Below are 15,626 nucleotides of genomic sequence, written 5' to 3'. Positions count from 1 at the left end.
TTCTCTGCTCCTTGAAGTCTTTAAACCACGATTTGAGGACTTCAATAACTGAGACATAGGTGAGAGGTTTTCCACAGGAGTGGGTGGGTGAGATTCTGTGGCCTGTGTTGTGCAGGAGGTCAGACTAGATGATCATAATGGTCCTTTCTGACCTTAACATCCATGAATCTATGAAATCCTCCCCCCCCCACACACACACACACACTCACACAAACATTGTTTTGGGACAAAGCTGTTAGGCGTATTTGTAACATGTTTGTGAAAAGTTTCAGGTCAATCCAAACGGAATTGTTTTTGACAATAATTTAATTAGTCAAGATGAAATTCACTCATTTCTGGACACCTTTCCATCCCAAAGTTGGGAAATTACCTAAAGAGGCATTTGAAGAGGTGACCAACAAATAAAGTGGAATACAGTCACCTCAGTTTTGTATCGTGCTAAAATGACCTCACAGGAGAGACAGTGATCCAGGCCAGCTGATTCTCTGTCCGTCTGTGTTCCATTTCCACAAGAAAAGACACGGCAACACCATTAATTGTATGTGCTGGGCACACCTGTTGTCCTGGGAGCAAAGATGCTCGAAAGAATAGTAAATATGGCAGGCGACCAGCTTGGCTTAATGGTGAAATCCTAGCAGATCTTAAACATAAAAAAGAAGCTTACAAGAAGTGGAAGGTTGGACATATGACCAGGGAAGAGTATAAAAATATTGCTCGGGCATGTAGGAATGATATCAGGAGGGCCAAATCGCACCTGGAGCTGCAGCTAGCCAGAGATGTCAAGAGTAACAAGAAGGGTTTCTTCAGGTATGTTGGCAACAAGAAGAAAGCCAAGGAATGTGTGGGCCCCTTACTGAATGAGGGAGGCAACCTAGTGACAGAGGATGTGGAAAAAGCTAATGTACTCAATGCTTTTTTTGCCTCTGTTTTCACTAACAAGGTCAGCTCCCAGACTGCTGCGCTGGGCATCACAAAATGGGGAAGAGATGGCCAGCCCTCTGTGGAGATAGAGGTGGTTAGGGACTATTTAGAAAAGCTGGACGTGCACAAGTCCATGGGGCCGGACGAGTTGCATCCGAGAGTGCTGAAGGAATTGGCGGCTGTGATTGCAGAGCCATTGGCCATTATCTTTGAAAACTCGTGGCGAACGGGAGAAGTCCCGGATGACTGGAAAAAGGCTAATGTAGTGCCAATCTTTAAAAAAGGGAAGAAGGAGGATCCTGGGAACTACAGGCCAGTCAGCCTCACCTCAGTCCCTGGAAAAATCATGGAGCAGGTCCTCAAAGAATCAATCCTGAAGCACTTGCATGAGAGAAAAGTGATCAGGAACAGCCAGCATAGATTCACCAAGGGAAGGTCATGCCTGACTAATCTAATTGCCTTTTATGATGAAATTACTGGTTCTTGGATGAAGGGAAAGCAGTGGATGTATTGTTTCTTGACTTTAGCAAAGCTTTTGACACGGTCTCCCACAGTATTCTTGTCAGCAAGTTAAGGAAGTATGGGCTGGATGAATGCACTATAAGGTGGGTAGAAAGCTGGCTAGATTGTCGGGCTCAAAGGGTAGTGATCAATGGCTCCATGTCTAGTTGGCAGCCGGTATCGAGTGGAGTGCCCCAGGGGTCGGTCCTGGGGCCGGTTTTGTTCAATATCTTCATAAATGATCTGGAGGATGGTGTGGATTGCACTCTCAGCAAATTTGCGGATGATACTAAACTGGGAGGAGTGGTAGATACGCTGGAGGGGAGGGATAGGATACAGAAGGACCTAGACAAATTTGAGGATTGGGCCAAAAGAAATCTGATGAGGTTCAATAAGGATAAGTGCAGGGTCCTGCACTTAGGACAGAAGAACCCAATGCACAGCTACAGACTAGGGACCGAATGGCTAGGCAGCAGTTCTGCGGAAAAAGACCTAGGGGTGACAGTGGACGAGAAGCTCAATATGAGTCAGCAGTGTGCCCTTGTTGCCAAGAAGGCCAATGGCATTTTGGGATGTATAAGTAGGGGCATAGCGAGCAGATCGAGGGATGTGATCGTTCCCCTCTATTCGACATTGGTGAGGCCTCATCTGGAGTACTGTGTCCAGTTTTGGGCCCCACAATTCAAGAAGGATGTGGATAAATTGGAGAGAGTCCAGCGAAGGGCAACAAAAATGATTAGGGGTCTAGAACACATGACTTATGAGGAGAGGCTGAGGGAGCTGGGATTGTTTAGCTTGCAGAAGAGAAGAATGAGGGGGGATTTGATAGCTGCTTTCAACTACCTGGAAGGGGGTTCCAAAGAGGATGGCTCTAGACTGTTCTCAATGGTAGCAGATGACAGAACGAGGAGTAATGGTCTCAAGTTGCAGTGGGGGAGGTTTAGATTGGATATTAGGAAAAACTTTTTCACTAAGAGGGTGGTGAAACACTGGATTGCGTTACCTAGGGAGGTGGTAGAATCTCCTTCCTTAGAGGTTTTTAAGGTCAGGCTTGACAAAGCCCTGGCTGGGATGATTTAACTGGGAATTGGTCCTGCTTCGAGCAGGGGGTTGGACTAGATGACCTTCTGGGGTCCCTTCCAACCCTGATATTCTATGATTCTATCCTCTAGGGACCAAATCTCAAAGTCATCAAAGCCAAATTAAACCTCTGCCGCCTAAGTTAGCAGCTCCAGAGGTATTAAGGGTAACGTTGGTGTGGTTAGCAAACAGGGAAAAATTCAACTCTTAGTCTGATTTTAGGGTTCTGAGCTGGTACTGCTTCCGTCCTCAACTCATTGTAAGTGAAGGGAGGAGAAACAAAGAGGTACCACCAAGTCATGGGCAAGTAAGTCAGTTTCAGAGCATTTCAGCCTTTAATTGAAATGACATTCATGGGAGGGGAAAGAAGAAATTATCCTGAGAGGACAAATTTCAACTTTTCTGAACATATTTACCTATCAAAGGAAGGAAAGAGTTTTATCAAGGGAGGGAGAAGAGTGACAGGAAAAGGAGAGAAAAATCGCTTTAATGAGAAGGGGGAAAACTCAGCGATTGATACAGGGAATATCTATACTAAGGCCATTACATTGACTCAGCTGTGATGTGCAGCGGCGCCCACATGCTTTCCACAGTGAAGGAAGGATTTTTCCATCAATGTAGTTAATCCACGTCCCCGAGAGGCAGTAGCTAGGTCAATGGAAGAATGACACTGAGGGTCAGTACAAGCTAACTGCCACCCACAGGGTGTGAAAAGTTTCCCCACCCTGTCTGACGGAGCTCTGTTGATCTTTTTTTTCAGCATAAACCAGGCCTCAGAGAAGCTCCTGTTGGAAGAGACCAGTAGGGAAATCTCGTCCTATCTCCCTGCCAGGGCAGCAGAATCCCCTTCGGTTCTTTTTGTTCAGGCAAGTTGGAAATATTGCAGCTGTTCCAGCTTCCCCGTAGAGATTATTCTGCATTCTGATTGAGCTCAGTGTCAGGCTGTGTGTGTGTCATGGGCACTCTGTCTGTTTGTGTGTGTGTGTTTGGTGTGCAGTGGACACTATGTGTGTGTGCGTGTGGTGGGGGGGTGCAGTGGAGCTGACTGTCAAGTGCAGACGGATGCGTGTCCCTTGCCCTGCCAGTGCTCAGGCTGGCGTCCCCCCACCCCCAAGTGCAGGGCTCCTTGTGAGATCATAGACTCATAGGACTGGAAGGGATCTCGAGAGGTCACCTCGTCCCCTCCCCTGCACTCACAGCACGACTGAGTATTATCTACACCATCCCTGACAGGTGTTTCTCTAGCCTGCTCTTAACAATCTGTAGCGGTGGAGATTCCAGAACCTTCCTGGGCAAGTTATTCCACTCCTTAGCCACCCTCACTGTTGGGGTGTTTCACCTAATGCCCAACCTAAACCACCCTTCCTGCAATTGAAGTCCATCGATTCTTGTGCTGTCCTCCCATGCCGCCCACGTCCTCCCCGCCCCAGACACACACATATTGTTTTGCAATTTTATTCCTAAGCTCTGTAATACAGGTTGCGTCACAGAAACCCCTTTGGAACGGTTTCAGAGTAGCAGCCGTGTTAGCCTGTCGCCGCAAAAAGAAAAGGAGGACTTGTGGCACCTTAGAGATGAACAAATGTACTTGAGCATAAGCTTTTGTGAGCTACAGCTCACTTCATCGGATGCATTCAGTGAAAAATACAGTGGGAACTGCCACTCACTGTCCTGAGATGTGAAGTTGAACATCTCACCCTCTAGGTGGATGCCCCTAGGAACCAGTTTATAAAATCATTCTCTCTTTCTGGACCTGTGAGTCTTCCTCAGGTTTTGTCCACTGACCTCAGCTGAGGCCTGCAGCCCTTGTTGGAATACAAACAAATTAATTTTAAAAACAATAATAATAATGAACAATAATCATATGGGCTCTGCAAAATTACGTCGTAATGGGCTGGGAATTGAATTCAACTGTTTCCACTCCCAATAACTAAACTAATACAGAGTTAAACAGATTCAAGAATTGGTTAGGAGTTTCTTCATTGCTTTCCTCAGGGCATCCTTCACCTCCGTGTTCCTCAGGCTGTAGATGAGGGGGTTCAACATGGGGATCACCAGCGTGTAAAACACTGAGGCCACTTTATCTCTGTCCATGGAATAGCTGGAGGCGGGACGCAAATACATGAAGAGGAGGGTGCCAAAAGATAGGACCACAGCGGTTAAGTGGAAAGAGCAGGTGGAGAAAGCTTTGCGCCGGCCCTCGGCAGAGCGGATCTGCAGGATGGTGGAGATGATATAGACATAGGAGAGGAGGACAGTCACAAAGCTGCTCCCTGTAATGCAGCTCGTCAGAGCAAACATCACAATCTCATTGATGCGGGTGTCAGAACAGGAGAGCGCCAACAGTGGGAGGATGTCACAGAAGAAATGATTGATGATGTTGGAGCTGCAGAATGACAGCCGGAATGTACAACACGTGTATATCATTGAATCCACCACCCCCACAGCGTACACCCCAGCAACCAGCTGTTTACAAAGCTGCCTGGACATGGTGACCGTATAGAGCAGTGGGTTACAGATGGCCACATAACGGTCATACGCCATCACAGCGAGCAAGAGGCACTCAACATCTCCAAAAACGAAAGAGAGATACATTTGTACAGCACAGGCAGTGTAAGAAATGCTTTTCCTCTCGGCTAAGAAATTAAGCAGCATCTTAGGGGAAATTATCAAGGAAATGCAGAGGTCACAGAAAGACAAATTCCTGAGGAAAAAGTACATGGGGGTGTGGAGTCGGGGATCAATTGTGATTAACAAGAGCATCCCCCCATTCCCCATCAGGGTGATACCATAAATCAGTAGGGATACCACAAAGAGGGGGACCTGCAGCTCCGGACGATCTGTCAGTCCTGAGAGAATGAACTCAGTTGCCTCCGAGTGATTTCCCATCTCCTCTGAACACAGATCTGGCAGCTACAGAGATGAGGGCAGGTGGAGGGTGCAGAAAACCTGTCCCTTCTCTGTAATGAGGTCAGAGAGGATAAATGGAGATCATTTTTCTCAATGGACATCAGTACCAGCTCAGGGAAGGGCTTAGTCCACAGACCCAGATATTCACAGCTGGTCATTCCAGATGTTCAATAAAATGCACACACTGTGCAAACACAATGACACACAGGTTAATCATGTCCCACACACAAACATCACTGTTCACAAATCCGAAAAGAAAACAGTAACTTGTGACTCTGCTGTGACAGAATCAGTCTGAAGGGATTATTCCATCACTAAAGAAGGGGTGAAAGTAACAGAGTGTCAATCTTTCCACCCTCTTTGGGCAAGGGGAGCTCTGTGGCTTGGCATGTCCGTTTGGGGTAAAGTTGCTTACCGTGCTTAGTAAGCTTTTTGGCACTTACTTGAACTTGTATGAAAACCCAAAGATATAATGGAAATCCCTGGCTTCAGTGACTAGGTAATTGCCTACTTTTTTCCAACCAAGGAGGTCGCTCCTTTAGCTGAAGGGGTAGGATTTGGGGCTGAGGCTTTCGGTGCGGTAGGTCTCTAATTCAATACCTGCTGATCCCCAAGGTGTCTGCGTGTGTGCGTGTCTATAATTCAGAAGAATAGCACATACCTGCTGAGAAGAGAGAGAGAGACATGTGTTGGTGTTTCATCATTGACAGAAACTGCCAATTTGGAGCATTCAGGAAGTTTTATACGGAGATGTGTGATCTGTGGGACATGATTCCTGAAGCAACTGGGAATACCTGAGCTCAGAGAGCCATAACAATTAATGAATTCAGTAAACTAAAGCCACCCTTTGTGTAATTGGTGCCCTGGGGATTAATTTGACCCATTCTTTCTACTGGTTTATTAAATGATGCAATTACTACCAGAGTTACAGAGTATGAGGTTTGGGGTATATTTCATCCTGCTGTTTTCACTTCAAGCTGGGTACTGCGTAGAGCTGATCCACAAAGTGTTGTGTTTTTTTGTGAAGACCAAAATCTTTTCACTAAAATCTTAATAGTTTGACTCGGAAATACCATGGGGGTGCCTCAGTCACTCCACAGCACCAATCTCTTCCATGCTCCTGGCTCCCAGGCTGGACGACTTCCCCCATGATGCTTGATGGTCTCTCCTCTTGCTGAACTGCCCTGGAACATCACCAGAGTCCCACAGCCATGATTAGGGAGGAGGGGAGTTTGGTATTTTGATGGAAAGCTTATAATTTCCAGGGAAAAGATAACTTCTTGGAAAAAATAGTTAAATGGAAAATCCAATTTCCTATCAAAAAAAATTGTCAAGAAAAATTTTCAACCAGCCTTAGCAACAAATTTGGAACCAAAGGAACCAAAAGTTAGATACAGGTGAAACAAACAAATTGTTTGCACGTGTAGCTGATATATTCTCTGTCATTCCTGGTTTCAGAGTAACCTCATTGTCCTGGCCCCAGTAGGTGGAATGTAAAACCTGTAAAACATGTAAGAGTACTCCAGATTATCTAGCTATTTATAGTATGCCAATCATCATGGTATCCTATGTACTTCCCTTGCTAGGTTACTCCCCAAAGTAGGAAAGATAGGTTCACTCATTTTGCTTGATGCTGACCACATTATGACCAGAGGAGCTCAGGGGGAGGACACAACATGCTACAGACTTGTGCAGTTCACAAAACTGTCCATCTTGCATGCATATGATCTGCACACAGAGCTCAGCTATAAAATGCTAAATAAATCTATGAGTCAACTAAAAATAGTCATGCTCTCCTCAGAAATATTAATAATATTTTATCATGTATTTGAAGTTATAAGATTACTCTGTATTGTGTTCTTAATACATGGTGAAAACTGAGGCTGGCAAACTGCTCTGTCTTAAACAAAGAAATTTGTGTTCTACTTAATTTTGTATCTAAATATGTGAGGAAAAAGCAGCAGGGAACATACTTCTACAAAGACACTTTGTCTTCTGGTAAACAGGTGGAAATGTTTCTCAAAGGGGGAATAGGACTCTAAAAAGAAGGCACAGATATCCCAAGGCACCTCTCTCTCTCTCTCTCTGCCCATTGATTCACTGCATCTGAAGGGATAAAGCAGCCATTGGAGTGGGGGATGGCTCCTGACCTAAGATGTTTGGTCAGTGAGACTGCTGAGAGCATGTGGTGAGGAAACTTTTGCTTTGAATTTCACATCCTTTGTTAACTTAGGCACAAGTTGCATTCTAGCTTTATTTTTCTTGAAACCATCTCTGACTTCTATGCCTCCTTATTTCCACTCACTTAAAATCTATCTTTGTAGTCAATAAACTTTGTTTTTTATTGTTTTATCTAATCCAGTGTGTTTAAATAGAAGTGTCTGAGAAGCTAAGTTGCAGGCATGTTAGTGCTATTAAAGAAATAATGGACAATGTAGCTTGTATTTTCCAGGAGAGGACTGGGCAACACAGGACATACATTTCTGGAGGGAAATCAAAGATTGGAGAATGTGTTGGGGTCACCTTGCAGTATAACCAAGGGTGGTGAGAGCCTGAGTGTAGCCCAACTATTTCTGGCCAGGCTGCAGTTACACACACATGCTCAGGGTGTGATTTTCATGATAGATGGTTGTTTGTGAGTGGCCAAGGTTGAAGCCACTTCATCAAGGCATTGCAAGGTTTCAGGCAGGTATGACACAGCTCCTGCTTAGTCTGGGTTGGACCCTGTATTTCACAGCCACCAACCTAGAAAATATTCCAGGAACACCAAAGGTGTGGTGCTGATTGACAGCAGTGTTCAATTGACATGAAAGTGTAGGTCCCCCAAGGGATGGGCCATGCACTGATCCATGGCTGCAGATGCACAAGGACATTGTGGTAACATCACCTCTCCACAAGGAGATCCAAGGCAGGCCCAGTAATGGATCTTCCCTTCTTCACTATGGTAGGAGAAATTATCTCGCAAGGGTGTGCAGGCTTGGGTGGTATTATCAGTGCTCCAGGGAATGTTGGTGCCCCCTTCTCCTAAGTGGTGCCAACCTGTGAGGCATTGCAGGATTGATTGTATTCGGAGGAAAAATTGATGTTCCAAGTCAGGTATATTCTTTGGTATAATCTGTGTGGGAGGAGTTACAAAGAATGTATACAAAGTCCTGCTTCCCTGAACACCACTAGAAACAACCAAAAACCAGCAATCTCTGTATCCAAAGTCTGTTACCCCAGGTCTCTGCCCAGGAAACACTATGCTCCTACTTCCTCTAAGAGTCATGTTCATAACTCCTCCTCCTGGTTTCTGTGCCTCCGCTGATCCGCAGGTGCCTGGGGCAGTCCTCACTGAAAATGCCAAGGTCAGGGCAGGCTGCAAAAAGGAGGATATGCCCCAAACTGGTGGTTAACACTGAAGATCTCTGCAGCATCTCTGGAGATGCTGCTACAAAATATCTCCGAGCATGCTAGCTCCCTTCTGATTCTTTTGTTAGTTTTATTTATTTCCCATAATTTATACTCCATGAAACCGAGTGTGATGTTGCACCCCATAATTATTTATAGAAATAGGCTCATGGCTGTAAATATAACATAACTTCAATATGTTTTATGCCAGATATGCTGTGTAACATATCTCTGCAAAGCTTATGATCTACTGCATATATTCATCCTGTTTGTGTGCATGTAACATTTTTGTATTCAAAGTTATGAATACTTGTTATGTACTTGTTTGATTTTAAGTACCCTCAGTGAAGCAGTTGGACAGCTTCTTGAGAAAAGACTATTCTCTGTAAGTGCCCAATCAAGAAACACTTAAGCTAACAATGAACTTTGAGAGATGCCAATCCACATCTGAGCTTTCCTGGGAATGTAGTGTTGTCCTGTAAGGAACTGAGTCGTGCATGGACATGTGACTTGCCCATCTGACTCCAAAACTCCATCTTGGAGCTGGATTCTGCAGAGGAGAGGGGAAGCGGTTTCCACCCACAAGAGAGAGACTAAATAAGCCCCTGGGGAAACCCCTCCATTTTGTCTTCAGCTGGCACAAAAGATAGCCCCTCCACCCAAAGGAGATCCCTGAAAGAAACTGGACCAAAGGACAGTAACTAGAGGGGTGTGAGTGATTGCTGGACCCACACTCGGAGGAAGTCTCATCTGTAAAACAGGCTTATTGCAACATCTTTGAGGGTGAGATTTACCTGCATTTAGTTTTCACTGTAGTAGGCTTCGACTTACATGTTTTATTTTATTTTGTTTGGTAATTCACTTTGTTCTGTCTATTATTACTTGGAACCACTTAAATTCTATTTTCTGTATTTAATAAAATCACATTTTACTTATTAATTAACCCAGAGTATGTATTAATTCCAGGGGGCGGGGGGTGGGGGAGGGCAAACTGCTGTGCATATCTCTCTATCAGTATTATAGAGGGTGAACAATTTATGAGTTTACCCTATATAAGCTTTATAAAGAGTAAAACGGATTTATTTGGGGTTTCGACCCCATTGGGAGCTGGCTATCTGAATGTTAGAAACAGGAGCACTTCTAAAGCTGTTTTCAGTGAAGCCTGCAGCTTGTGGCAGACGTGGTTGAGACTTGGATCCGGCTTTGCAGCAGGCAAGCGTGCCTAGTTCAAACAAGGTAAGGTACTGAAGTCCCAAGCTGGCAGGGAAAACAGGCTTAGAGGGAGACTCAGCACATCACGTGGCAGTCCCAAAGGGGTTTCTGTGACCCAGCACGTCACAGTGGCATAGCTGAGCAGGATGTGTGCACAGCTGATTTCTTTGAGACTCTGGTCGTGGTTTTAAGTGAGTTTTGGCTGTGGTGGGTGGAGAATGGACAAAGTGATTACTGTTTTGTTAGTTTCTGATTGCTTATTTTGGGTAAGGGAAATAGGGACAGAAAAATAAGCAAAATCAGTAAAAGTGAAGATAAAAAAAAGCTAGAACTGCCGAAGTTGCAGACTGCCCAGAAAGGCTGAAAACTGGGTACTGGGAAAGTCTCTGTTAACTAAGAAGCCCCTGAACTGAGTGAATCTCTGTTTCAGTGAACTGCAGATAATGCTAGATAATAGATAATACTTAGAACTGCCATGAGTGCAGGGGAGGGGACTAGATGACCTCCCGAGATCCCTTCCAGTCCTATGATTCTGTGATCTCACAAGGAGCCCTGCACTGGGCGGAGGGGGGGACGCCAGCCTGAGCACTGGGCAGGGCAAGGGACACACATCTGCCTCCCCTTGACATTCAGCTCCAGGGTACCCCCACCACATGCACACCCATAGTGCCCACTGCACACCAAACACACACACACACGCACACACAGAGTGCCCACTACACACAGACAGCCTGACACTGAGCTCAATCAGAACACAGAAGAATCTCTACGGGGAAGCTGGGATAAGTGGAATATTTCCAACGAGCCTGAATAAAAAAAGAACCTAAGGGGATTCTGCTGCCCTGGCCGGGAGATAGGACTAGATTTCCCAACTGGTCTTTTACATCGGCAGCTTCTCTGAGGCCTGGTTTATGCTTAAAAATTAGATCAACAGAGCTCCGTCGCACAGGGCGGGGAAACTTTTCACACCCTGTGCGAGGCAGTTAGCTTGTACTGATCCTCAGTGTCATTCTTCCACTGACTTAGCTACTGCCTCTCGGAGATGTGGATTAACTACATCGATGAAAAAAAACCCTTCCATCAATGTGGAAAGCATCTATGCTCCGGTACTGCTGCACACCATTGCTGAGTCAATGTAATGGCCTTAATATAGACATTCCCTGAATGGATGTGGGAGTTTCCCCCTTCCTATTAAAGCAGTTTTTCTCTCCTTTTCCTGTCACTCTTCTCCATCCCTATATAAAGCTCTTTCCTCCTTTTGATAGGTAAATATGTTCAGAAAAGTTAAAATTTGTCAAAGGATAATTCCTTTCTTCCCTTCCCATGAATGGCCCACTGTAATTTCAATTAAAGGCCAAAATGCTCTGAAATTGACTTGTTTGCCCATGACTTGGTGGTAGCTCTTTGTTTTTCCTCCCTTCACATACAATGAGTTGAGGACAGAAGCAGCACCTGCTCAAAACCGTAAAAATCAGACTAAGAGTCGAACTTTTCCCTGTTTGCTAACCACACCAAGGTTACCCTTAATATGTCTGGAGCTGCTTTATGGGATAACTTTGAGATTTGTTCCCTGTAACATCTTTGCTCCCAGGACTACATGTGTGCAGAGCACATGCAATTAATGTTGTTCCCTTCCTTGTGAAATGGAACACAGAGGGCCAGAGCATCAGCTGGTCTGGTTCTCTGTCTCTCCCGTAAGACCTTTTGAATATGATATGAAACTGGGGTGACTGTATTCCACTTCATGTGTTTGTACCTCTCCAAAAGGCTCTTTAAATAATTTCACAGCATTGATACATGAAAATATCGAGAAAAGGGTGAATTTCTTCCAGACTAAACATAGAATCATAGACTTTAAGGTCAGAAGGGACAATTGTGATCGTCGAGTCTGTCCTCCTGCACAAAGCAGACCACAGAATCTGACCCAGCCACTCCTGTAACAAACCTTGAACCTCCGTCTAAGGTATTGAAGTCATCAAATCGTGGTTGAAAGACTTCGAGGTGCAGAGAATCCTTCAGCAAGTGACCCATGCCCAACGCTGCAGAGGAAGTTGAAAAACCCCGAGGGCCTCTGACAATCTTCCCTGGAGAAGAATTTCTTCCCAACCCCGAATATGGCGATCAGCTAAACCCTGAGCACATGGTCAAGACTCACCAGCCAGACACCAGGGAAGAATTCTCTGTAGTAACTCAGATCCCACACCATCTAACATCCCATCACAGGCCATTGTGCATACCTACCGCTAATAGTTGAAGATTAATTAATTGCCAAAATTAGGCTATCCCATCATATCCTCCCTTCCATAAACTTATCAAGCTTAGTCTTGAAGCCAGATATGTCTTTTGTCCCCACTGCTTCCCTTGTAAGGCTGTTCCAGAACTTCACTCCTCTGATGGTTAGAAACCTCCATCTAATTTCAAGTCTAAACTTCCTGCTGGCCAGTTTATATCCATTTGTTCTTGTGTCCACATTGGTACTGAGCTTAAATAATTCTTCTCCCTCCATGGTATTCATCCCTCTGATACATGTATAGAGAGTAATCATATCTCCCCTCAGCCTTCTTTTGGTTTGGCTAAACAATCCAAGCTCTTTGAGTCTCCTTTCATAAGACAGGTTTTCCATTCCTCGGATCATCCTAGTAGCCTTTCTCTGTACCTGTTCCAGTTTGAATTCATCTTTCTTAAACATGGGAGACCAGAACTGCACACAATATTCCAGAGGAGGTCTCACCAGTGCCTTGTATAACAGTACTAAACCTCCTTATCTCTCCTGGAAATACCTTGCCTGATGCATCCCAAGACCGCATTAGCTTTTTTTTACGGCCATATCACCTTGGCAGCTCATAGTCATCCTGCGGTCAACCAATACTACGAGGTCCTTCTCCTCCTCTATTACTTCCAAGTGATGCGTCCCCAGTTTATAACAAAAATTCTTGTTATTAATCACTAAATGCATGACCTTGTACTTTTCACTATTAAATTTATTAATTATTGTAAAAAAAACATGCCATTGGGGTTGACCTGAAACTATTCACAAATGTGTTACAAAGTCTCCTAATAACCTTGTCCCAAAACAGTGTGTGTGTGGGAGGAGGATTTAGGTGCTGGTGGCAAAGCAGCCACCGGTAGGAGGTGGTGATGCTCCCTCTCTTTGTAATTTTTAGCTTAATAGTGAGGGTGTTAACCTGTGAGGTGGGAGATCCATGTGCAATTCCCCTTCTGTACAGTGCTGGGCAAAGATGTGCATTTCGGTTTCCTGTATTTCCAGAAAGCATCCCAGCCCCTGAGTGGTGTGGTATTCTAGTCTGGGTTGCTCTCAATCGCTCCCTTCAATGTTGTTCTACAGTGGATAACGAATTAAAAAAACCTTGGAACAGAGACATGAAGTTGAGCATGTCGGTGCCCCGAACCGCTTGTCTACAGAGTCATAACTTATATCAATTTACAGCAGTAGCGTAGACCATTCCTGAGAACGATGCAGGACAGAACATAGCCCAATCACCAGGATCCTGTCTGGCAATGTGGGAGACCCACTTTCAAATTGCTTCTCCCCGTTCAACAGAGGGGGAATTGACCTGGATCTCCCACTTCCCATGGGAGTGATCTAATCACTCATTTAAAGTCTACAAGGGAAGCAGCACCATTCCCACCTCTTCCATTCCCATCACTTTTGTCAGTGTGGCCCTACATTGTCTTTGCTTTGACATCAAAAAGTATCCAGGAAGGAAAGGAAATGTTCCATTTCTGATCATGCTAAATAGTTCCCTCCACCCCACAGGACATTTCTGTCAATGTTTTCAATTTGCCAAACATTTGAGGAATTTTCAGATTTGGTTCAGGTTGAACTGAATTTGTTTTTCAATGTTTTCTAAACACCCATGAATGCAAAAATCAGCTATTGGCCAAGCTCAAGCCATTTCTCACTCTCCGCAACCCGAGCTGTACAATTCCCAGAATCCCTATTCCTCAGAGTCCATAGGACTTACCCGCAGAACTAAGAGTAAGACCTCATAGCGAACCTGCTCCTGTGGTATAAACATTGAGTGTCTGATATGACTTTTTCTTTCTGTTTAATTTATATGATCGAGAAAACTCACCATTTCATATTACTTTGTATTCAGTTCAGGACAGATTCTCACAGAGGATGCACACACACCACATTCTCTTTTCAATATGTTACCCTTGTTCTTACTTATTTTGTTGCTCCCTTAACTTAAAGGCCATTTTGATGGAAATCACCTTTCTCCTCCACATGCGTGGATACAAACCAGGCGACAATCTATACAACAACCCCACAGAGGACGTAAAGGGCTGCAGAGGATCAGGAGGGTGCAAGGTGCAAAACTCCCTTTGTTTCAGCCATAGAAATCACACACTTCATACTTGCAACTGCATAACCAAACCAAACCCACTACAAAGCAGAAGGAGATAGATTTGATTCCCCCCTCTTCTTTCCCAATACAAATACATCTATGCTTTAAAAGTGTTATGCAGACAAAACTACACAGGATTGTTTCATGGGACAAGACAAGATGTCACGTGTATTATTACACAATTTGATTTATGACCAATAACTAATATCTAATACCTATGTATACACACACACACACACACACATCAAATGTTCTGCAGCTGCTAGATAGTTACCATTCCTGAATGTAGCTTGAGTTTGTGGCTTGGGTTCATAGCTTGTGGCGACTAACTGGCCAGGAAAGCCAGGCACAAGGAAGAACTGGGTCTCTGTTGGGCATGCACCAATGCCCTTCCGTGTTGGCAGCAGAATGTTACCCTCCAAAGTCTTCCATCTCACCCATCCTTTTTGTAGGCTTTAGTTTGAATCCAGAGTCTATAGGTCTTGATGTGTCACACTGCCTTTGGGTTTCGTGTGATTGATCACCCGCAAATTACAGACATGACTTTCAACCTAGGAACTGGCTTTCATGTTTCTTCAATTATACTTTTGTTCTTTTCTTTTGAGGGTGGACTCTTCTTGCTTTGTCAGGGCTGTTGTCTGCATCTTCAGCCATTGGTGTTTACACTTTATTTCATCAGGACAGTCTGGGCAGGAGCTTGATTCCATCATCCATATACACCTCATTCACACATCTAAACTACACTAATAAGATTACAGCAGCATTTTGCAAAAATGAACATTGCAGCAAGCTTTTACAAAATGAAGTGAGCATTTTAAAATGGAGTTTGGGACAAGTTAAAATGGAGTTTAAGTTACAATATGGGCAAGTGTAAGGGACGGCAAACAGTGAACAGACGTTACAATGTTGAAACAGTGTAAGTTTCAGCTATTTAAGCAGCAATTGGATTGAAAGTGAAAGTCAATTAGCCAGTTATTAGCCAGGGTACCTGGTTTTATGAATGAATGTAGTTTCATTCATAAACTTTATTTTTGAAGTTATAATAATAAAGTGAACAATTAAAAACAATTTCATTGATCAATTCTACAGAAGCAAGTCACAAATATTCACACATCTGAAACAGGTGACTCCTGGAATTTTGATGGGGTAATAGCCTAACAAAGCCCTGATTTTAGTTGGGGCCTAGAGGTCTTGTTGGAATACAAACAAATTCATAATAACAATATAATAATGAAGAAT

General features: G+C 44.3%; 1 protein-coding gene across 1 annotated transcript; it reads right to left on the bottom strand.

Annotated features, from left to right (window-relative positions):
* Positions 1 to 4,458: 4,458 nt before the first annotated feature.
* On the bottom strand, positions 4,459 to 5,391 carry LOC311522697 (olfactory receptor 5G9-like; the record flags this gene model as incomplete). Its single annotated transcript, XM_084632186.1, has 1 exon — positions 4,459 to 5,391. One exon carries the CDS (start codon positions 5,389 to 5,391, stop codon positions 4,459 to 4,461), a length of 933 nt encoding a protein of 310 aa, XP_084488312.1.
* Positions 5,392 to 15,626: the final 10,235 nt, after the last annotated feature.

Source organism: Lepidochelys olivacea, assembly GCF_965140295.1.
Source record: "Lepidochelys olivacea isolate rLepOli2 genome assembly, chromosome: 6".
NCBI classification, from domain to species: Eukaryota; Metazoa; Chordata; order Testudines; family Cheloniidae; genus Lepidochelys; species Lepidochelys olivacea.
This window is presented reverse-complemented; position numbering and strand designations above follow the sequence as displayed.